We start from the raw sequence: 25,447 nt of genomic DNA, 5'->3' as shown, positions 1-25,447 counted from the left end.
TTTTATCACTCTGTACCTTTTTGAATTTTCTGAAAGTTCTCTGTTACTATTTACACTTGGAGAATTTAGGACAAGAGAGCTTAATAGGATTTGATCAGTATCTGTCTCTCAGTACATACCATACACATGCATATTCTTTTAAATATTTTAATTACATCCTCTCAAACAGCTTTGGCCAAAACCTCTAACGCTAAAGTTAAACACAAGTGGTGACAATGGGCACCCTTGTCTTGTTCCTGATCTTCAAAACATACAAAGTAAAACAGAAAACTTTGCCAACTGACAACACCAAACTACCCCAGCTCAAGATATTGATAAATTATCTGAAGGAAAGGGATGGATAATACTTAACTCACCTTCAGTGGCATAGAAGGCCGCTCCTGATTTGCCTCCTCGGGCCTGCCAAGGAGATGAGTGGGAAAGGGATCGGATGAAATCTTCCTCACTGCTGCCCAGAATCACCTCACGCATCTTATGAAACTCTCCAGCATAGTAGAGTCGACAGTAAAACTTGGCATTAGCATCAGAAAATTCTATAGACAGAAGTGTTTAAAAACAAAAACAAAAGGCTTTTATGAATCAGAAGTATCTATTCCTTTTTACCCTCTCCTACCTTCACCAAACTTTACCATTTAATTTTCTTCATGGTATCATTTTTTCATGGTAAGTCTACAATTCTGTTAAGATAACATTCAGGATGATGAGAAAGCACCTGAGGATACCCTTACATATTGTCCAAAAAGTCAAAGTAAGGTCCATTTTAAATGTTACTCTGGTTTCTATATATTCATCATTGTACTTTTACATCTAAATTTTGCTACATGTATTTTTTTGGATGGCACATTTTTGGCACATACATACACACACACCCTAGACTCTGTGACTCTAGATCACATAATAATTATTGAAACAAAACAACAAAACTAGTAGGCAACTATAAGTAAGAGGCATTATGTGAGGGAGGGGAGGAAAAGGGATCAAAACAGAGGAGGGAAGAGCATAAGGGATTATGGTGATGGTTCATGGATGAACTGGTAGTGAGAATTTTACAGGAAATACACAATGATGTAAAAGACATAATAAAAAAATTTTAAAAAAGAAACAGAAATTAAATCAAGTCATAAGCTCTCAATTTAAAAATTGAATAGTTTTGATAAAATTTATAAAATTTCTTTATGATGAATATTTAATAAACTAAATTACTGATGAAATAAACCTCAAATCAGCACAGACTATTCATTTCAAGAAATACAGTATTATGAGGTTAGAACTCTCATATAATAGTTTGCTCAATTACAGGCCCTGCCCAAAATTCCACGGTGTTTTCATACTTACGAAGTTCCACATGAGGATTTGTGAGTTGCTTCTTTTGTGTATCTCCTCCATCTACCTCATCTAAAAGGTTTAATATTATTAGTAAAGTCAAAATTTTAAATAGTTATCAGTTTACTGTATCTATTTTTCCCCCTGAAATATAACAATACAAACTAACAGGTCAACTCTTACCCGAATCAAGTCACAAGCATTAGATATACAATTAACCTGTGTAGACTATTACAATAAAAATTATGTACCCTTGGAAAGATCAAATTTTAGCTTTAAAAAAAACAGAGAATTCAGAGTAAAGAAAATTTTTTCTCACATTTACATGATTCCTATGATAGCAATATACTAAATCAGCTCTTTACACATAGTTTCTAATTTTTTTTGATTTTGTAAATTTTTGATGTAATATTGGTTTACAACATTACATAAGCTTCAGCTATTCAATTTGACATCTTTACACACCACATCATGATAACTACCAAATGGCTAGTTTTTAATGGCTTCTTTATCATAATTTATGGCCACTTTTTCCAGCATGCACATTAATTCTCCCCCAATAGTCTGTGATGTTTTCTTTATCATATATTAAGATACACATATAATATACAGAATATACTGGTGTCTACTTTTATTTTTTGTATTTGACCATCTGTTTGGCACATCTACTACCAGACCCACTCTGTTGAAGTATTATAGGTTTACAATTCATTTAGTATCTAGAACAAGTCCCCCTCTAAGTTCCACTTTTCAAAATCTATTTTTTTTGAAAGACCAACACCTTCCAAGGACCATATTATAAGAACTTAAGGCCAATCACAGTCCACAGAATACTAAGCACATATATTAACTAGTAATGAAAATTATTAGGCACTTGCTATTTTTTTAACCTATTAATTCATGATCTAACCTAGGGATCTCCAAACTATTTCTGTAAAGGACTAGATGGTATTTAACTTAGATGCAACTAGATAACTTACCAATATAACACAGAAGCAGTCAGATAAAAAGTAAATGAAAGGTTGTTCCTTATATTCCAACACAACTTGATTTACAAAAACAGGTCAGTATAATTCGGGTAGATGTATTTTTTTTAAACATTAAAATAAAGGTGGACAACCACCTTCATCTCACCTAAGGTTGAAGCTATAAAACTTACAGAGACTTAAATTAAAGAAATAGCTAAGGAGGTAAAGGAAATGAAAACTGAATATATACCATGAGTTACATAGCGAGACACACGCTTCACAGGTGTAATGTCACTCTATCTTTATTAAACCAAAGAGGACATTGCTTTTGTCAATTTAAAGGTATGGAACTAAGGATTTCTGAGACAACCACACAGTAAGTGATGGCAATGACACCTAAAACCAGTTAGACTCTCCAGGCACCAGGCTGTTTTTACTCTACCACAGTGTGAGAAGAAAGGGAATGCCCTCCCTGGTCTCAGCAGTAAGAATTGTCTACTTAAGGCTTAAAAAACAGAAGCAACTAAAATAAATAAATAAATGCCTATAATACACATTGGTCTCCTTTAACACACCTTGAGGCTCAATGCCTTGATTCTCCGTGCCCTCCTTGCCCGTCTGCCCAACCTGGTAGTAAGCACTATCTGCTCCACGTAAGGTCTCTCTTTTCTGGGAAGAGAGATCGGGGCTTTTCCCTGCTGTCCCCCGGAAGAAGGACAACATTCCAGAAGCCTTTTTGGCTAAAAATAAGAGGTAACATATTAATTTTATGTTCAGGTCACTGCAGGTGGAAAAATAAAAATTTTCAACTCATTCCTTGGTTAGCAGTAACCGTTTTATCAGGGCAATAAACATGAGTAACACTGATACTTGTTATGTGTGCAGAACAGGTACAAAAGAGGATATGCAAAACTTTTTAAGTGCGTATTATATTTCAACAACCAGGAATAGTAAATCCTTGTCAGACGGCATTTCTTATTTAATGTGTTTTCCTCTTCAAACCACAATTATGAACAACATTGACAAAAGTGACTTCTCCATTTGTAATCTTACTTGGTTGTGGTTGTGGTTCTGCTTCTGCTACACGGTTTGTCTGTCCTCCACCCATGTCAGGTATTCTAATAGGGCTGCTACTCTTTGGTCTGCTGTCTAAAGCACTAAAATGAAAAACAAAGGAAACGCTGGTTTGATACTATTCAGACAGAAAATACAAAGTACTCTGATTGCTACACTACTCCCAACCTAGCCCGACCCACAATATCAGAAATTTGATTCATAATGTATATAAATAGATTAGAATGTGGGGGAAAAAAAAGCCTTGGGATGTCTACTGGACTTAAGAAAAAGAATACAAAATGTTATAAAAATGTATTGAAAAATATATGAAAGCATAGGCTTTTATAATATTTTTATCAAGTCCATTAGAGCAATATCAGCACCTTTAAGTCAAACAATTATAGCAAATGCCAATCTCACATTTCTCACGCTAGCCACCATGATAATACATCATTTAGACCAAATTTTATGTTAGTAATGTCGGAAAATCTATTTCAGTAGAATCATAATCAGCCTATGACAATTTCTGTCTAAATGTCTAAGACACTGAACACACTAAAAGAGCTAGTTTGGGGTTTGTTTGTTGTTTTTTTTTTATTTAACTATGAGGATCTTTAATTATTACAAAGAATTCACAAACACTTTAAATTACAAAGCCAATCAGTAGTTTACTGATTTTACAAGTTGCTATTTCTAAAAGGAAAGTAATAAAGAAAATTATAAATGTTGAGTTTAAATCTTCAATATACACTGAACGTCTGTGAAAATTACCAGAAACTATATTTCAGGGGCTGTTTAAGGTCTTTGGTAAGTTTAAAATGTTATCAATTACTAGCTAAAACATTCTTGCTACTGTCTGTATCCTATAAACATTCATACTAATACTATGCTATAATAAAACTGAAGCATAAGTATTTAGAAAATGATAACATAGCTGAATTAAAATAGATTCTACTCAATCAAGGATCACCTATTTGTTGGAAGCCCTTCTTCAGCACTGTTCCGCAGAGTCGCTTTGGACAATTCCTCTAAGGCATTTCGGTATTCTTTACAACTTAGGGTAGAAATAGTTTGAAAAATGTTAAACATTAAGCTATTCTTTTCAGATCAAGCATATGCTTTAGAATAATCTTTGCATTATAGAGTGTCCATAAATAAACATATACATTTGAGTTAACTATAAAAGTTATCAAGTAGAAGTTTCATGAAGAAGGTCAATGTCTTCCAGACAATACAATAGAAACATGACCCAACATAGAAATCAGTATCAATATCCTAAACAATGATTGTGAAAGCCTATATACTAACATTTAGATCAAATGCCTTCAGGGGCAGAACAGGTAATTAAAAAGGATAAAACTTAAGAGTTTAACATAATAGGGAGGAAAGGAGCTTGAAATTGCTTTTCTACTTAATGGCATTGAATTTTAAAGAAAAAATTGTTTTTAATGTTGCACTGGCAAAAAAAAAAATCCAACTCATGGCCTAGCACTCTGGGACAGCCCTGACTTATATATAGCAAATGTCAGGAATAAAAGCACCTCAGGGTGTACAGGCATATTTCACTTTATTGCACTTCACAGATATTGTATTTTTTTATAACTTGAAGGTTTGTGGCAACCCTGTGTTGAGCAAGCTGATGGACACCATTTTCCCTCAGCATGTGCTCACTTCATCCTTTGTGTCACTTTTCGCTAATTCCCACAATGTTACAGTTTCATTGCTATTATGCCTGTTATGCTAATTTGTGATCAGTAATCTTTGATGTTACTATTGCAATTGTTTTGGGATGCTATGAACCACACCATACAGGACTACGAACTTAATAAAGGTTTTTTCTGACTGCTCCATCAACTGGCCATTGCCCCAGCAGACTCCTTATTCCCTGAGTCAGAACAATATTGAAATTAAGGCAAATTAATAATCCTACAAAGGCCTCTAAGTGTTGACATGTAAGAATCACATCTTTCAAGTTATCTAAAAGCAGAAATAATTAAGATTAGTGAGGAAAGCATGTTGAAAGCCAAGACAGGTTGAAAGTTAGGCCTCTTTTGCCAAAGAGCCAAATTGCGAATGTGAAGGAAAAGTTTTATTGCTGTTGTTTTAGCAGTAAGTCAAAAAGCATTTATTTGGGAATACTGGAAAATTGTAACTCAGGTTCAGGTTAGAAATCCAATATGTGTTGTGCGAAGTTTAAGGGTTTTACACAGGGAAAAAGAAGGATGAGGTATTGAATAAGATAAAGGCTAGCAGAAAAAGAAGTCACAGAGTAAAAATGGTAAAATGAAAAGGGTCGCAAGGTAGAGGTAAGCTCTCTTTATCACTCGAAAAGGAAAAGATCTTGAAGAAAATTAGCAGAGCTATCCCAGGGAACATACAAATGATAAAAAAGCAAAAGCCTTATTGCTGAGATGGAGGAAATTTTAGTGATCTGGACAGAGGGTCAAACCAGTCACCAACATTTCTTAAGCCAAAGCCTAATCCAGAACAAGATTCTACCTTTTTTCAATTCTATGAATACAGAGATGAGGAAGCTGCAGGAGAAAAGACTGAGGTTTGCAGAGATCAAGACTTATGCGAAAAAACTGTCTCTGTAACATAAAAGTGCAAGCAAAGCAAGAGGTGCTAATGAAGAAATTGCAGCAAGTTATCCAGAAGATCTAGTTCAGATAACTGATGAAAGGTGGCTAAAATAAACAGATTTTCAATGTAGACAAGACAGCTTTCTACTGGAAGATTCCATCTAGGACTCTCATAGCTAGAGAGGAGAATCAATGCTTGGCTTCAAAGGACCAGCTGACTTTCCTGTTAGGGGCTAATGCATCTAGTGACTAGAAGCTGAAACCAATGCTGTTTTACCATTCTAAAAACACTAGAGTCCATAAATACTACGCTTAGTCTGCCTCTGCTCCATAAAAAGAACAACAAAACCAGGATGATGACAGCATACCTGTTTACAACATGGTTCACTAAATATCTTAAGTGTACTTTCAAGACCTATTGCTCAGAACAAAATATTCCTTTAAAACATTACTGCTCCTTGACAGTGCACCCGGTCATCCAGAGTCTGATGGAGATGTACAGGGAGACGAATGTTGTTTTCATGCCTGCTAACACAACATCCATTCTGCAGTCCTTGGACCAAGGAGTGACTTTGTCTTTCAAGTTTTTTTTAAGAAATGTATTTAGCAAGGTTATAGGTGCCATAGATAATTCTTCTGAAGGATCCGAACAAAGAAAAAAAAAAAACTTTCTATAAAGGAGTTGCTATACTAGATGTTCCTGAAAACATTTGTGATTCACAGGAATAGTTTAAGGAATCAACAATAGCAGGAGTTTGGAAGAAGTTGATCCAAACCTTATAGATGACATGAGGGTGGAGTTCAAGATTTCAGCGGAGAAAGAAACTTCATATGTGATAGAAATAGAATAGAACCAGAATTGAAAGTGGAGCCTTGGAAAAGGCATGATCCTATACCTCTAAATCATAGACAGGGCTGTAAACCAACACTACTTCAATAATTAAAAAAAAAGTAGAATCTAAGGATATGACTGAATCGTTGCAATTTCACAAAATTTGAAATAAGGAGTTGTTTCTTATGGATAAGCAAAGTAAGTAGTTTCTTGAGATGGACTTGATTGCTGAAGATACAGTAATGTTGAAATGACAACAAAGGACCTAGCCCTTTAGAATATTACATAAATTTAGTTGATAAATCAGCAGTAGGGTTTGAGAAACTGGCTCCAACTTGGAAAGAAGTTCTAGAGTGGGTAAATTATTATCAAATAGCATCGTGCACTACAGAGAAACCTTTCATTAAAGAAAGAGTCAGTCGAGGAAGTAAATTTCATTGATGTCTTATTTTAAGAAACCTCCATAGCCACCTTAAACTTCAGCTATCACCATCCTGAACCATCAGCAGTGATCACATGAAGGCAAGACCCTTCACCAGCAAAGCTATTATAAGCCACCAAAGGTTCAGATGACAGTAAGCATTTTCTAGCAATGAAGTATTATTATATTGAGCACATTTTCTTTAAAATATAATGCTATAAAATACTTAACAGACTATATAGTATAATGTAAACGTAATTTTTATGTGCCCTGAGAAACCAAAATTCATGTGTCTTTCATGACTCTAATAGCCCTTTTCTTGCAGTTGTCTGGAACCAACCCCACAGCATTTCTAAGAAATGCTTGTGTTATTTTTTCTAAGACATTAGAAATAGGTGATCTCAACTAGAATACTTGCTTCCTCATAGTACAAAAGGTATTTTAAATTTTGTTGATTTTCCTACCTTTCTTTAACTCTTAAAGCAGTAAGACTAAGCAATAAAGTAAAGAACAAACATTAAAAAGGCCCAAAAGCACAGTAAAAAATTTATCATGTGGAATTGAAAAGAAAAATTTCTCAGTATTCAAACAGTAACTTCTGAACTCCATAAATGCTGAGGCATATAAACCTATCTCATTCACTCCTTATATATACAATATCTGGTATGCCACATGGTACAGACATTCAAATATTTGCTGGTTAGGTAGACTCTTCATCCCCAATATATAAAAAGGAAAATTAAAATTTTAATACTTGCAACAGAAAAAAAATTTTTTTAAAACACCTTAGATTCTACTTAAACTAAAAGGTCAATACCTCCCAAGATGTCAGTATTAAAAAGCTATGTTCTTTTAGACATAATATATATTTTTAAAGAGAAATGCTCCTTTAAGACACATAATAGCTACAGTCATATACACTGAACATCAAAAAAGTCTATGCATTAAAACACAGGAACAGCATTACTCAAGTAAGGAAATTTTACCTGGTGTGGGAAGCAGGAAAAAAATAAATGAAGAATACAAAAAGATATTTAGAAGATATAAGGCAGATATATTCCAAGTATTATGTCAATAAATAAATCGAAAAATAGGATAATTATGATAGAACATGGTTATAGGACATATGGACAGTAAATAACTTGCCTAATTAATTTAGCTTTAGGAGCTTGCTTATAACTCATCCTGCACCCTATCATTTGGGTAAAGAATCCATTTTCAGACATAAAGAGAACAAGTTATCATGCCCAAAGATAGACTTTTGCTTTTATTTAATCATTTTGTTCTACTGTATGCAAAAGATCTCAACAATAAGGTAATTAGCAAATATACATAAATTACAAACATATAATTACAGGTGAGAAAGTCCCATGAATAATACCTGAGAGCAAAGGCAATGATGGAGCTGGGTTCCTTCTCACAGACAGCAATGGGTACCCGTTCGTGTTCGTACATTAAGTAGTGTTTATCTGGATCACTGTTCAAAAATTTTAAATTCAGAATAAATGAGAAACTACATACAAGTAGAAACTACATACAAGTAAATGCCAGGGCAACTTTCAGCTAACAAAATACTACATAATTATAAAAATGTAAGTAAGCCAAAATTTTGCAAAACTTGCACCAAAAAAGTCACATAAAAGTTATAAACAGAAAGTTATTGAACACTATTGAGAAAATTATCAGAATTGGTTTTCAAATCAGAGTTGATTTGGGAGCACCTAGTAGTATAGAATACACTACTACTATATACAGATGGACATGGTAGAGCTTATAATATAGTATAGTGAGGTAAAGAAACAAATAACCCTACAAATAAATATAATCATCTTTTGTGTTTAGTGCCATGAGGGAATCATGGGAGTTAAGGTGAGGAAGGATGCATGGGAGTTAATGACTAAAAGGAAAGTAAGGTCATTGGCAAAGGCCATAAAATCGGAGGAGCCATAACTCAGTCAAGAAACTAAGTTATTTAAGTCTGAAGCAGCGAAACCAGGGACCTTCATATTACTAGCATAGAATGTACAGAAAACTACAGTGTGAGATGTGCTACTTGTCTCTTCCCAGATTCAACTCCTGAGATCAGCAATTTTTCCTTATTAATCTTTTTGTACATCCTGCGGGACTAGGCACTCATTGAGAACTTAAATATTGACTGAATAAATAAATAAATAAGTCACCTAAAAACAAAGGTTCTTATTAACAAATGTTCACCCTTTAGATACAGTAATGCTACTGCAAAGAGCAACATCTTACAGCCACAAAGGCCAACAAATGGAATAAAGACAAATTCTCATAGTCTATATTCTTTCCTACAGTGAGTAAGTCCCGTACAAAGAAGATCACATGAAAACTTGTACAGGTCACTGGAATTCATCACTACCAGCAAATTACTGGGTCAGTAATATCACTCTCAAATGCCATTAGCAATATGACATTCAGATTATGAGATCAATAGATGTAGCAGTGTATCATATATATATATAAACAATTACTTTCTGTCCAGTAATATTAAGAATTAAGTAATATTAGTAATATTAGTTAATGTTTTCTCTTTCACTTATCTACTATATAAGGATTACATTTTACAAATTACATTACACTGAAGGTTACCTCTTCTACTATGATCAAGTGTAATTCAGTACTGAAAAATACATATATACACTCAAATAATATTTAAATATGTAGAGTAAATCTATAGAGTTTTTTTAACTAAGTTAAAAAAAAACCTCAACAACCACCGGCTTTTATAATACTTACAAAGGAAACGGAATAGGGTTATAGCTGTTTCCTGGAAGCAAATTTGCAAAGATAGCTTTCATAGTTGATTTTTCCTTCACCTGACTGTCTGTGGATCCCAACAAATGTCCATCAAACACATCTAGGATGAAAAATGTTCTGATTAAATTTTAATGTTCAAGAAGAGAAAAAAAAGGATAAAATATGAACTTTCTTTTCTTTTTGGGAACACACACACATGCAAACCACAACTGTCAATTATGGTGTAACATTTCTGATCTAGGAATAATGGTTTTGCGGGCTAAAGCAGAAAGCAATAGTCAAGGGTAACAGCATTTACTCCAAGGGGCACTTTTTTTTAACACCTTAACATCTCTGAAAATGAGATCATCCTACAATCGATTGTTTATCAACATCACAGGGACTGGTCAGGCAGGAGTCACAATGGAACTACTGCCTGAGTATGTAGGAACTCAAGACACACCTATTCTATACTGCCACATCAATTGAATAAAATGCACTGTGGCCATTACATCTGAGTTTAATTGTTTAATTAAAAACTTAAGTTTTTAAGCTTACACTAAAATTAAGTAGTTTCTACTTAACATAAAAGCAAAAATAATAAATAAAGACAGCATACATTTGCTAACAGTAAAACAAGTATCTATTGGTGGGGAAATGGTTGTAAATTGCTGTTATTTTTGTACAAGGCAAAAACCATGAGCTTAATGGGACTGAAGGAAAAGAAAATAATATGTCCAAAAAGTAAATGAAGCTGAATAATACTTTGTTAGTGAGATACTGTCTTGTCAAGTAGTGTGACGGAAGAAGTGATATGGTGAAATGCTCTACCTAAAAGAACACTTTCAGTAAGTACAGAACTGTAAAAAGCCAAGGGCTAAAAGAGCATTCTGTCAAAGCATTAGTAGCATTTCTCTTAATGGGATGTCGTACAGTGCAGATGACTCACTGTACCTTCGGAATTGCTGGCTGTATCAAGTTCAGGGGGCACCCCTGCTGACTGCTCAGGCATGACTTCAGGGGGAGTAGGCAGTTGGAGATGGGTGGAGCTGGTGGAGCTCTGACTGGACAGGGTAGTTAAGAAGCGGTCCTCTAAAGAAAAGCACACACTGAAATGAGATCTTTTAAAACATTAAGTCCATTCCTACCTAATAGAGTTTTAAAAATGCTAATTCTAAAGAAATAAAAATGTCAGCTCATATTTCTACTTCCTAAGCCAAAGAACTTTAGCATCCTAAACATTATTTATGCCATTTTAGCACATATTTCAGAAATGGACAGGGTAATTACAATCAATTTTTAGCGACAATGACAGCTCTGTGACTGAGACCCAAGTCTGACTCCTAGTCAATATATTCTTTCCACCGGACCATAACACTTATCTAAATATTAGTTCTTTCAACTTAAGAGGGAGTAAAAGACAGTAGAGAAAAATCACATGTTCATTTTCAGGGGAAAAATTCATTTAATTATAATAGAATTATGAGTTGAGCTCTTGTTCTACAACAAGTCTAGCCAAACATTCCTACAAATTTTCTAGGACGGTGCCAAGTTACCCAAAGAAATCCCATGGAAGACAGTTTAAGTTTGGAAAAGGTTTTAGTGACATGAAAACATAAATTAAACATAAATGTTCTAAGATTTTAGTAAAATTGATCATTTGACTTTGTAATGATCAATATCCTTTTTTCTGTTCTTCCTCTAACAGAAGCCTCCTCTATCATGTACTTCTACATCTTATCTTTTTGCAATATACTTGAGCATAATCTTAAGCTAACAGTATTACAAATGCTCTACAAGAAGGAGGGAAAAAGGCAGCTATGAACAAATGCATCAGGAAAAAGTCTCAAAATAAGCAGTTTAAAAAATTATACATTAAGTTATTTCTTTAAGTTCAACATGTAGGCACTCAAGGACCAACCTTTTTCTCCATTTTGAAGTCCTGGAGAAACATTGCGTGGAGATGCATCCATTGCACTTATCTGTAGAATAGTAAATATTTTGATTTTAAGAAAAAAATAAAATCACATTTTCAAAATTTTCTGAATTAGCAAATCTTAAACTTCTTAGTCTCAGGAATCTTCAACCTTAAGAATTATTAAGACATTGAGGTAGCTTTTGCTTATGTGGATTATATTTTCCAATTTTTGCCTTTTTAGAAATTAAAACTGAGAAAGTTTTAGAATGTTTATTCATTTAAAAATAGCAATAAACCTACTATGTGTTAAAAATACTTTCTAAATTAAAAAACAGCTATTTTCCTCAAAAATTATTGAAACTGTGGTATTGATTTACACTTTTACAAATACTTTATGTCTAGCTTAACAGAAGACATCTAGATTTTTGTCTAGCTTCTGCATTTAATCTATTGAGATATATAACTATGACTGAAGTATATAAAGAAATTCTAGCCTCACATAGTTGAAAAAAGGGAAATCTTTCTTTTTAATTAATTTCTTTTTCAATCAATGTAAAGCTGTCACTAAAAGGGTCTTAACCCCTTGAGTCATGTTTGGAGAACATTGCTGTGAACAAAAGCTCACTTCTTAGCATTAAAGTATCTAGGAAATACTTAATGATTAAACATTAAGCCAAGTAATCTTTAACTAACCACTGGATTTTATCAAGTTCTATTATCCATACTTATGATACAATTAGAATGGCTATAAGCTGGGCATACAATTTGATTATAAATCACTTCCTACTACTTAGAACGTTCTTATATTTGCTCACCATCTCAGGGATATCTCCTGGCCATCCTACATCAACCTACCACCACCCACTCCCTCGACAATACTCTCCGACACCCTTATTTTTCTCTTATATCTTTTCCCCCATGCATTTGTCAGGCTACTTCTCTTAGACAAATGTTCCATGGGGATAGAAACTATAGTTTTTGTTCACAACTATATGCCTTGTACCGAGAACAGAGCCAAAGGCAATCAACAATTGTTTATCAAATGAATATAAAAGCAATACTGTAGCTTCCAGTCAATTTTCAACCTTCGAAAGATGATCATCTCTTGAATGACTTTGTATTTTCAATGTCTAAACATTATAAAAGTCTTATACCATTAGCTCTTCAGTTTCTTAAGTGGGCAAATGGAAAAACCACTAGCAATAAAGGCTAGTTATTATCAGATCTATTGATAGACTACTTGGCAAATACTAATGTAAAAGTCATCTTCAGTAATCCTTATTCTTACTCTCATCTAAACTTTAAGGAAAAGTAATTACTACACAGTTGTTTGAGACAAAAAGGAAAAATGCATTGATACTAAATAACACAAAGACCTAAGGCACTTAAGACATACATTCCATGCATACACTCCTCAACAGATATTACACATTTGTAGACAGAGAAAATATTCTCCCAAAGTCCTCATATCAGAATATCATATACTGACATTAACTGATCTGAAAGATGGTCAGTGTGACAGGCGGAATTCTAAGATCCTCCCCAAGATCCCCAAGCCCTGCTATCAATACACACGCCTCCCAGCTATTCAACCAAACACTAATGTGGATGTTGCATGAAGGCATTTTCCAGATATACTTAAGGTTCCAATCAGTTTACCTTAAAATAAAGAGATCAGGTAGGTCTGGCTTAACTACATGAGGACTTCAATCTGTATCTAAAGGTCAGAGACAGAGGAAATCTGAATTTGAAGCATGAAAAGTATTTGATGGATTTCTACGGTGTCTGAAATGGGAGGGGCCACGTGGCAAGCAGCCTCAATGAGATAAAAATCATTTCTGCCAGCAACTGAAGAGGGACTTCAGCCCTATGAGCACTACAAGTAAAATTCTATCACAACAACCTGAGTGAGAGTGGAAGATGATCCTGAGCCTCAAATAACAGACAGCCCTCACTGAAATCTTGATTTTAGTGATGTGAGACTGAGTAGAGGACCCAGTCACACCATGATAGAATGCTGACCCACTGTAACATGATAAATTTGTGCTTTAGGCCACTAAGCTTTGGTAATTTGTTATGCAGCCAAGAAGCCAATCCCACTAAGGATGATTAATTAAACCAATGTGTAGAACTAACCCAGTGTAAATTCCTTAAGAAAAGCTTCTCACTTAAATAGAATTAAAAAACACCCAAAATCACATAGTAAAGTGAATTAGGACTCTATTATACATTCAGAGCATCCACAAAGATTCCTTGATAGTACCTTCTGTGACTATAATATCCCCAATGATGCCTGTAACAGTAGCTTCTGATAAATGTTTCAAATAGATGAATTCTAATATATTTTATTTAAGGCCAAGACAAAAAATTAATCCAGGTGATGTCTCCTTGAAACCTCACAACTTCAAAATGAAAAATCCTATTCAGTATTATTAATATCTATGTATTAAACTACTACTTTGAAGTGTCATAAATGAAATTATAATATTTGTAACAAAAAAAGACCAAAGACAAGACTACATTTTACTACCTTGCTTTCTTCCCCTTGTCTTAGTCTTCCAGGACTTGGAGGAACTGACAGTCGCTTTCTACCTTTTTCCTGCTGGAAAAGGTCCTGCAGCCTACAGTTAAAGCAGAAGAATATGAATTGGTTTCTAATATCCTGAATAATGTTCACAAATTTTCTATTCACCGCTTTGAAACAATAATAACTGATTTTCCTATTTAGATTACAATAGATTTTAAAGTTATATGTAACTAAGTTTTGTCATTTCTAATCAGCTAATCAAGAGTTGCTACTGATATGAGCATAGTTAAAGGGAACAGCAAGTTATTATAAGAGACAGCAATACATAATGTAAATAACATGGGCTCATCTGATAATAGCCTATACCTTAATAAATTTCTTAGTTTCTAAGAGTAACAGTTTCTCCCTAGTAAAATGGAAACAGTATGTATACTGTAGACTTATAAGACCAAATATGCACTTAGTGCCTAGCATAATCCAAGTGCTTAATAAATAAATGCTGTAGGGGCCTCCCCAGTGGCGCAGCAGTTGAGCGCTGGGTTGCGAAGCTGCCCACAGCCTCTGCAGTGCCAGTTCGATCCCCGGCCTCCAGGCAAGGGTCCCACGTGGCGCACAGACCTCTCCTGCCACCCGCTGCTCCCCTCAGCAATGTATTTCATCACTCTGCCTATTCTACTCTCCGCTCTGGCTCTGGTGAATTCTCTCACCCTACTGCGCCTCTGACTGTACCCAGTGCTTGTATAAATAAATAAATAAATCTTCAAATAAATAAATGCTGTGAACCAACTGAACAGTTAAATAAGTATTAAGAGGAAATATAACCTAAAATAAATATTTAAATAATGGTATGAGAACTCATAATAATATATTTGAAATCCTTGGCCCAAAAGTCAATAATATTTTTTTTCAAAAAAATTTTTTAAGATATTTGCTTCCCCCCATCCCCTCAGGTTGAGTCCCCATAGAATTTCCTTCCCCAAGGCACCCGTGACCATCACCATAGTCTCCTGTTCTCCCTCCCTCCCTCCCTTCCTCCCTCCCTCTAAAAGTCAATAATCTTTTATGGTTAATACTAGTTCAGTTCTATGAAATTCAACAGACACACACTCTTAAGTATCTGAAGCAACATTAAAAGCTGTTCTCATCTTTGTCTTTTTATTTTCACAAAAACTACCTAAAGATCAGTATATATATGTTAAAGGAAATGTGGTGACAGAAAATAAAAGCTTCCACAACTTGAGAGTAAAATAAATACATAATTAATAAGGATATTTAAATTGAAAATATCTTGGCAGATTTGCAGTAATAGTAAAGAAACACCAGACTTCAAAGTCATACCTGTTATTCCAGGCTTGCAGCACTTCACAAAGACTTTGTTTCTTGGCAATGAGGGACTCAAAGATTGACTGTAGCTGCTGAGGGGTATCTACAGAGGAAGACATTAGCCTTGCCTGCATCTTCTCAATCCAGTTCTTGAACTCACCTTCTTCCATCTACAAGGAACAGAAACAACTTCAGCAAACTAAGACACAACGCAGAAGCAATTTCTAAAAAGTTAATAGTCACCTTGTGGGTTTCTGTCAAAGAAATGAGTTACCTCTTTTTGAGCAAAAATATCTTCCATTTTTTCTTCCCTTGTTTTGCTAAATGTATCAGTTTTTAATGATGCAAGTCTCTCATCAACAGCAAGATATACCTGTGAAACTCTAACAATAAGAACATAAATATGAAACACTTCAGAAAACTTGGAACCAAATTTTCTAACCTCACGTAAACAGAAAACATGTCACAAACACAAAACTTTATATTTTAGCTATTTAATAATCATATACCCATGTTCACTGTTGCATTATTTACAATAGCTAAGAATTGGAAACAACCTAAGTGCCCTCAACATATGACTAGGTAAAAAAAAATATGGTCCATACACAATAGGGCACTTCTAAATTATTAAGAATAAAAATGGAGGGGGCGGAGCAACATGGCGGCGAGGAGACACTGCGAGTAAGATCTCCCATTAAAAAAAGTTAATAGGGAGGAAAAGCGGCAGGTCCCAGTGAGAACTGGGACACGGAAGATAAACGGACGACTCCAGCAAACTGCCCGAAGAAGAAAGTTGCCATAAAAGAGGACGAGAAGGGAGGGAAGCGCAGAACCCTGCTCCCCTCCCCCGCCCACAGAGGCGGCACTCTCCAACCAGCAGAGACGCCCAACAAGAAAAACGGATGCAGCAAGCGGGACTGTGAGTGGAAAGGAACTATTTCAGCCACCACACCCCGTGAACAGGAGCTGAGGCGAACCCTGCAGGATCCGCCGCGGAGGTGAGCTCCACGCGCCATTAAAGAGAGCCCCGCCCACCAGGAGGAGACCAGCACCAGCACACAGCCCCGCCGCCCGGTAAGCTTGCGCGAAAGCGGCGCTCGGATTGCAGCTGCCCAGGGCCCTGCGCCTGCGACCTAGGCTTGCGGGGAGACGGCGGAGGCCCTCCCTGAGTGAGCAGGAACAAGGTGCCCAGGCAGGGGAGCGGGATTCAAAAGGCGCCATTCCCGCGCCACTGATCCGGGCTACAGCCCGCGTCCTGGAACTGAGGGCTTTGGAACTGAGACCCGGGCGGAGGCCCTCCCTGAGAGAGCAGGAACAAGGCGCCCAGGCAGGGGAACGGGATTCAAAAGGCGCCATTCCCGCGCCACTGATCTGGGCTACAGCCCGCATCCTGGAACTGAGGGCTTTGGAACTGAGACCCGGGGCACGAAATTAGGGGGAGACTGCGGAGGCCCATCCTGAGTGAGCAGGAACAAGGCGCCCAGGCAGGGGAGCGGGATTCAAAAGGCGCCATTCCCGCGCCACTGATCTGGGCTACAAGCCCGCGTCCTGGAACTGAGGGCTTTGGAACTGAGACCCGGGGCACGAAATTAGGGGCGTGGGTTCCCCACGACGGTGGGGCACAAGGCAGACACAGCACCCCAAAGCCGTTGAGGTGTACCCTACCATCCCCGCTCTGCTCCCTGTCCCACGGGGTGGAAAATCAGCTCCCCAAGGGCTCTAGGAGAGATCTCTGGTGCCACCTAGCGACTTGACCCCAGCACAGGCTACTGAAGGAGCTAGTGGCCAGCTGGGGAGTTAGCCCACACCAGGCCCCTTCTGAACAAGTAGTCTGAGCCCACAGGGAGAGCGAGCACCCACAGCCGGGGCAGACCAGGCGCGCAGAAGAGTGTGCCTGAGACCAGAAGCGCAGGGAGTGTGTCCCACATCACCATTTTAGAACAGGGACATTTCTTCAGTAAAGACTACCTGCAGAAGGCTTCCTCAGGAGCCAGAGGTGAGCGGGGGAAGTTCGCCCACGCCAGACCCCCTCTGGCCTGCAGTCCAAGCCCAGAGGGGAGCAGGAACCCACCGCCGGGGCAGACCAGGCGCACAGGGGAGTGTGTCCCCACATCGGCATTTTAGAACAGGGACCTTTCTCCAGTAAAGGCTGCTTGAAGCTGACAGATGACTCCTGGAAGAACCAGAGGGGAACAGAGAAGCCCACCCAAGATGCCGGCAAGTCCCAACAACACAGTGTCCCAACGCATACGGCAAATTAGAAAACAGACAGTAGGGAGGAGAAGAACCACACGCAACCTAGCAACTCTCCAGAGAAAAAGCACACCACAAAAAGAAAGCCAGCCCCCAGATTGCAACGACAATAACTTGGAAGAATTTCTGAGCCTTCCAGAAAGAGAATTTAAAATTGCCGTGATTAAAAAACTGACAGAAGTCATAAAGGAAAACAATGATAAGGGAAAAATAATCAACGATCAGAAGAATGCAATTGAGTCCCTAGAGAGGGAAAACAATGGTCAGAAGAAAGAAATTGAGTCCCTAAAGAGGGAAGTAAAAGAAATGCAGGAGATCAAAGAATTAATGGAAGAACTAAAGAATTCTGGGAAAAGCAATGAAAGCAGAATAGATGAAATGGAAGAACGAATAAGTACTCTTGAAGACACAGAAATAAAAAGAACCAAAACAGAAAAGGAAAGAGAAGTACGAAGGAAAAAGAACGAAGAAAGACTTCGGGAACTATCTGACTCCATGAGGAAAGGAAATATAAGAGTTATAGGAACACCAGAAGGAGAGGAGAGAGATGTAGGAACAGAGAAAATATTCAAAGAGATAATTGAAGAGAACTTCCCAAATGTGAAGAAGGAGCTGAAAATTGATATACAAGAAGCAAGAAGAACACCAAACTTCCACGACGAAAGGAAAAATACAGCAAGACACATAATAGTAAAGCTCCCAAGAATCCAGGACAAGGAAAAAATAATGAAGCTGGCAAGAGGGAAGAAACAGATAACATTCAAAGGAAAACCAATCAGGCTGACATCAGACTTCTCCGAAGAAACACTACGGGCAAGGAGAGAGTGGAGGGACATAGTCAACAGACTCCAAGAAAACAGATGCCAACCAAGAATACTCTATCCCGCAAAGCTCTCCTTCCTCTTTGAAGAAAGAATATGGACCTTCCCAGACAAACAGAAACTCCGGAATTTCATTGCAACTAAACCCCCACTCCAAAAAATACTACAAGGAGTCCTAAAGCCAGAACCTCAGAGCGACGAATAACAATGAAAGAAGGCCAAAAAAAAAAAAAAAAGTTATTAAAAGAATAAATAAATAAAATCAAAGGAAAGACAAACACAATGGCAAATACAGATGTTAACATATCAATATTAACTCTAAATGTAAATGGACTAAACTCTTCAATAAAAAGACACAGAGTTGCAGCCTGGATTAAGAAACAAAACCCAACCTTTTGCTGTCTCCAGGAAACACATTTAGCTACAAAAGATAAAAATAGGCTCAAAGTTAAAGGATGGAAAACAATCCTACAAGCAAATGGACCAAAAAAGAAAGCAGGAACAGCTATAATTATATCAGATAAAACAGATTTCAAACTCAAAAAGATAAAAAGAGACCCCAATGGTCACTACATTATGATCAAGGGGACAATACTTCAAGAAGAAATAACACTCATTAACATATACTCACCAAACGAAGGAGCACCAAAATATATCAGACAACTGTTGTCCTCTCTGAAAACAGACATCAGAGAAAACACATACGTAGTGGGAGACTTCAACACACCACTATCAACAATGGATAGATCAACAAGACAAAAAATAAGTAAAGAAACCAAAGCTCTAAATAAAGACCTAGAGCAATTGGGCTTAACAGACATCTATAGAACACTAAACCCCAAAAAAATGGAGTACACATTTTTCTCAAGCGCACACGGATCATTCTCCAGGATCGATCACATACTGGGGCACAAGACAAACATCAACAGATACACCAAGATTGAAATCATATCAACCATCTTTTCTGACCATGAAGGCATCAAACTAGAAATAAACCATAAAAAGAAGGCAAGGAACTTTCCTACCCCATGGAGATTAAAAACCACACTACTGGAAGACCACTGGACTAATGAGGAGATCAAAGAAGAAATTAAAAAATTTTTTGAATTGAACGACAAGGAGGACACCAATATCCTAAATGTATGGGATGCAGCAAAAGCAGTAATAAGAGGAAAATATATAGCAATAGAAGCTCACATCAAGAAACAAGAAAGAACGCAAAGAAACAACCTAATCTCGAAGCTCAAAGATCTAGAAAAAGAACAACAAAAAAACCCCAAAACCAGTAGAAGAAAAGAAATAATAAAAACCAAAGCAGAAATAAATGAAATTGAAACTAAAAAAACAATCCAAAAGATCAATGAAACCAAGAGCTGGTTCTTTGAAAAAATCAATAAAATAGACAAACCCCTAGCCAGGCTCACAAAGGAAAAAAGGGAGAAAGCACAAATAAACAGGATCATCAATGAAAGAGGAGAAATCACAACGGACACAGCAGAAATCAAAAGAATAATCAGTAACTACTATGAACAGTTATATGGAAACAAGTTTAACAATCTAGAGGAGATGGACAAATTCCTACAACTCTACAATCACCCAAAGCTAGATAAAGAAGAAATAGAACACCTAAACAGACCAATTACAATTAGCGAAATTGAAATGGTAATCAAAAACCTCCCCAAAAACAAAAGCCCAGGACCTGATGGATTTACAAATGAATTCTACCAAACATTCAGAGACGAATTAGTGCCTATCCTTCACAAACTCTTCCAAAAAATTGAGAAGGAAGGGACAATACCAAACACGTTCTATGAAGCCAACATTACACTAATTCCAAAACCGAACAAGGACAACACAAAAAAGGAAAACTACAGGCCAATCTCCCTAATGAACACTGATGCAAAAATCCTCAATAAAATTTTAGCTATCAGAATCCAACAATGTATCCATAAGATAATTCACCACGACCAAGTTGGATTCATTCCAGGGGCACAAGGATGGTTTAACATCCGAAAATCAATCAACGTTATCCAACACATCAACAAAAAGAAATATAAAAACCATATGATAATATCAATAGATGCTGAGAAAGCTTTCGACAAAGTGCAACACCCATTCATGATAAAAGCCCTTGAAATTCTTGGGATACAAGGAACATACCTCAACATCATAAAGGCCATCTATGACAAGCCAACAGCCAGTATCATTCTCAATGGTGAAAAGCTGAAAGCAATTCCATTAAGATCTGGAACAAGACAAGGATGTCCACTCTCACCATTGCTTTTCAATATAATACTGGAAGTCCTAGCCAGGGCAATAAGACAAGAGAAAGACATCCAAGGAATCCAAATAGGAAAAGAAGAAGTCAAACTATCACTATTTGCAGACGATATGATATTATACATAGAGAACCCCAAAAACTCCACAGAAAAGCTAATTCAACTCATCAATCAGTTCAGTAAAGTGGCAGGATACAAAATCAACACGCAAAAGTCAGTAGCCTTCCTATACACAAACAATAAATCTGAAGAAGAAGAAATCAAAAAGACCATCCCTTTTGTTATTGAAACAAAAAAAATCAAATATTTGGGAATAAATCTAACAAAAGAGGTAAAGGACCTATACAAAGAAAACTATAAAACACTGTTAAAAGAAATAGAAGAAGACACAAAGAAATGGAGAGACATCCCCTGCTCATGGATTGGAAGAATAAACATTATTAAAATGGCCATCCTTCCAAAAGCAATATACAGATTCAATGCTATTCCAATCAAAATTTCAATGTCATTCTTCAAAGAAATAGAACAATTATTGATGAAATTCATATGGAATCACAAAAAACCCCGAATAGCCAAAGCTCTCCTGAAAAAAAAAGAAGGGAATGGAGGCATCAGACTCCCAGACTTCAAACTATACTACAAAGCCATAATCATCAAAACTGCATGGTATTGGAACAAGAACAGACATACAGACCAATGGAATCGAATAGAAAATCCAGAAATAAACCCACAGGTTTATGGTCAACTAATCTTTGACAAAGGAGCAAAGACTATGCATTGGAGCAAAGAAAGTTTGTTCAATAAATGGTGCTGGGAAAACTGGGTCGCTACATGCAAAAGAATGAAGCTTGACCACCACCTCACACCATACACAAAAATCAACTCAAAATGGATTAAAGAACTAGACATAAGACCTGAAACCATAAAATATATAGAAGGAAATATAGGCGAAACACTACGTGATTTGCACATCAAAGACATCTTTACAGACACATCACCCAAAGCAGTGATAGTGAAGGCAAAGATAAACAACTGGGACTATATCAAATTAAAGAGCTTTTGCACAGCAAAAGAGACAATAACAAAAACAAAGAGAAACCCCACCAACTGGGAGAACATTTTTGCACCCAACACTAATGATAAAGGACTGATCACAAAAATCTGCAAAGAGCTGATGAGTCTCAACAACAACAAAGAAAATAATCCAGTCAAAAAATGGGCAGAAGAGCTTAAAAGAAACTTCTCTGAAGAGGAAATGCAAATGGCCAACAGGCATATGAAAAAATGTTCAACATCACTTGTCATCAGGGAAATGCAAATCAAAACTACCATGAGATACCATCTTACACCAGTGAGAATGGCACATATTAAAAAAACTAGCAACAACAAATGTTGGCGAGGGTGTGGAGAAAAAGGAACTCTTCTGCACTGTTGGTGGGAGTGCAAACTGGTCCAACCACTGTGGAAAGCTGTGTGGAGATTTCTGGACCTACTAAACATAGAGCTTCCATATGACCCAGCAATTCCACTCCTAGGTATTTACCCAAAGGACACAGAAACATCAATTCCAAAGAACACCTGCACCCCTATGTTTATAGCAGCACTGTTTACAATAGCTAAGCTTTGGAAACAACCCAAATGCCCAAAAATAGATGACTGGATCAAGAAGATGTGGTACATATATACCATGGAATATTACTCAGCATTCAAAAATGATAAACACATGCAATTTGCTGCAACATGGATGGCGCTGGAAGGGATCATGCTCAGCGAAATAAGCCAAAAAGAAAAAGAAAAATACCGGATGGTCTCACTCATAGCAGGAATCTAGAAAACTTAAATAAGGGACCAGGAAAATGAATAACTATAAGAAAGTGAAAATCAACATCAACAAAAAACTATGAACCAGAGACACTTTTAGGGGGGCGGGGGCGGGAGGGGAGGGATTGGGGTCAGAATGGGGGGCTGCAATTGTATGGGGAATATAACAATAAAATTTATAAAAAAAAAAAAAAAAAAAAAAAAAAAGAAAAATAAGCCAGACACAACAAGACAAATACAATATGATTCCATTTATATGAAGCACCTATAGTAGTCAAATTTTGCAGGGACAGAGTAGAATGGAAAAAAAAAAAAAAAAAAAAAAAAAAGAAAAAAGAATAAAAATGAAGTCCTGCCATTTGCAACAACATGGAGGGACCTAAAAGTATTACGTTTCGTGAAATAAGTCAGATGGAGAAAGACAAAAACATAGAATTTGACCCATATGTGGTATATGAAGAAACAAAAAAAACGAACTAAATATAATGAAAATAAACTTTTAGATTATAAGTTCAAATTACTGGTTGCCAGAAAGGAGGGAAAAGGGAGATGAGTAATTCAGGTAAAAGAGGTCAATTGCATGGAGTAAGCAAGAATTGGACTGTTAATGGTAAATTTAATGTACTATATATAGACAAAGATTTATAATGATGCACAACTGATACTATATAATGCTAAAAAGCAAAGTTACTTCAATAAAATATTTTACAAAAAGAATCACATATGATTTTGTAGAACAAAAAAAAAAACCCTGAAATTATATACATCAAAATTTCAACAACTGTCATATCTGAGTTTGGCCTCTAATGCTTTTATATAGTGTCACTATATGTGTAGTGTCTATTTATAAGATATAAATACAAAAAGTTATTTTACATTTTCAAAGAAAACTGAATGAACACATTTGATATTTTAGATTACAGACAGTACTAAAGAAAACAAAATGATCAAAGAAGGTAAAACTTACTTTTGAAAGAAGTCTTTCAGATCCTGAAGAAGGGACACTTTTAATGGGGCTTGACGTTTAATGAATATTTTGGGAAGTGGAACACATACTTCAAGAAGCCGAATAGGAGAATAACTAAGAGGAGAAAATACAATAGAACAAAAGTGAAAAATGTTTTAATATAAAATCAGAGATGTATCAAGATGGTCAGAGCTAAATCCAATGAGGCATAAGAGAATATAAACTTTCTACAAAATGGCATTTTAAAACAATCATAAAAATATCGGACACAACTTTCAGCCATTATAAAAATCCTCCTGAATTTTAGAAAGATTTTGTTTTGTTTTGTTGACTGTACTATGTCATCATTTATCCCTTCGTGTGCTTTAAAAACAAAAATGAACTGGACAAAAAGCCATGGGTGAGGAAAGGGACTTTTTCCTTCATACAATTATAGCTTAAAGTGAGGTATTCATCACCTTCCCACCTGACTTAAGTTGTCTAATAAATGTTATATATGTATAAAACTTGCTTTTAAAAAAGAAAATAGGGCCTCCCCAGTGGCACAGCAGTTGAGCGCTGGGTTGCGAAGTGCCCGCAGCCTCTGCAGCGCCGGTTCGATCCCCGGCTGCTCCCCGGCCACCGACGGAGGGTCCCACATGGCGCGCAGACCTCTCCTGCCGCCCGCTGCTCCCCTCAGCAGTGTACTCGAGTCCTTCTGCCTGCTCTGCTCCCCGCTCTGGCTCTGGTGAATTTTCTCACCCTCCCACACTTCTGACTGTACCCAGTGCTTGTATAAATAAATAAATAAATAAATAAATAAATAAATAAATAAATAAATAACTCTTTAAAAAAAAAAAAGAAAATAGGATCCAATACAAATATTTCCTGGGCGTCTATTATGTGTCAGATATGGTTTTCTGTGATGAGGATATAGCACTCAACAAGGGGGCAAATTCCTGTCCTCGTGATTCAGGAATGAGATTTCGGCAATAAACAAAACAAACACTTAAAATATATGTCAGATGATATATATTAAAATAAAGCTGGAAAGGGAACCAGAGAGTGGTAGGGGTAAGATGGAGTCAGGGCAGAATAAACGTGAGCAAAGGCCTCCAGGAAGTAAGAAAAAGCAGGCAGATACCTGGCAGTTGATAGGCGGACAAGAAAGGGCTCCCAGGTAGTGAGGATAATAATACCTCACCTAACTGAGACCCAGCAAGGAAGCCAGCAAGGGTGGAAAGGGCCAAGATGGGAAAGTAGGAGGAAGAGGGAAGAGAGAGATCTTAGGAAGCCTGAGGATGGAGTTTAAAGGCCAGTAAGATTGTATCACTCAGGGTGAAACAGACACCCAGTGAGAAATCTAGGGCAAAGGAGCTGATTTTCATTTAACAAGATCTTTCTAGCTGCAGTGCTGAGGACAGGCAAAGGGTAGGGACAAAGGGAAACTGGCTTTGAGACGCCTGTAAAAATTTAGTAAAAGATAAACAGGCTCTGCCCAGAGTAGTAATAGTGAGAAATATTTAGACCCTGGATATATTTTGAACGCAGATCTTGAAACTTTCTCAAATCATTTAATACCACAGTGATAACTACCCATCCTTTGCACTATCTGGA

The 25,447-nt window shown here is 36.7% G+C and overlaps 1 protein-coding gene across 2 annotated transcripts in view; it reads right to left on the bottom strand.

Moving 5' to 3' along the window:
- PIKFYVE (phosphoinositide kinase, FYVE-type zinc finger containing) overlaps positions 1 to 25,447 on the bottom strand; it is a gene marked incomplete at both ends in the record, with an annotated part of 78,410 nt that overhangs the window by 4,431 nt on the left and 48,532 nt on the right. For both annotated transcript variants that reach the window (XM_084252185.1, XM_084252184.1), the window contains 13 exons: positions 357 to 533; positions 1,336 to 1,395; positions 2,867 to 3,031; positions 3,345 to 3,448; positions 4,318 to 4,401; positions 8,564 to 8,659; positions 9,943 to 10,063; positions 10,897 to 11,034; positions 11,864 to 11,924; positions 14,391 to 14,481; positions 15,726 to 15,880; positions 15,985 to 16,093; positions 23,852 to 23,965. In XM_084252185.1, the coding sequence (XP_084108311.1) occupies positions 357 to 533; positions 1,336 to 1,395; positions 2,867 to 3,031; positions 3,345 to 3,448; positions 4,318 to 4,401; positions 8,564 to 8,659; positions 9,943 to 10,063; positions 10,897 to 11,034; positions 11,864 to 11,924; positions 14,391 to 14,481; positions 15,726 to 15,880; positions 15,985 to 16,093; positions 23,852 to 23,965 (1,475 nt within the window). The remainder of the gene's footprint in view (positions 1 to 356; positions 534 to 1,335; positions 1,396 to 2,866; positions 3,032 to 3,344; positions 3,449 to 4,317; positions 4,402 to 8,563; positions 8,660 to 9,942; positions 10,064 to 10,896; positions 11,035 to 11,863; positions 11,925 to 14,390; positions 14,482 to 15,725; positions 15,881 to 15,984; positions 16,094 to 23,851; positions 23,966 to 25,447) is intronic.

This window comes from Talpa europaea, assembly GCF_964194135.1.
Source record: "Talpa europaea genome assembly, chromosome: 1".
NCBI lineage: Eukaryota > Metazoa > Chordata > Mammalia > Eulipotyphla > Talpidae > Talpa > Talpa europaea.
Note: the sequence above shows the minus strand (reverse complement) of the source record. Positions and strands in the feature narration are given on the sequence as shown.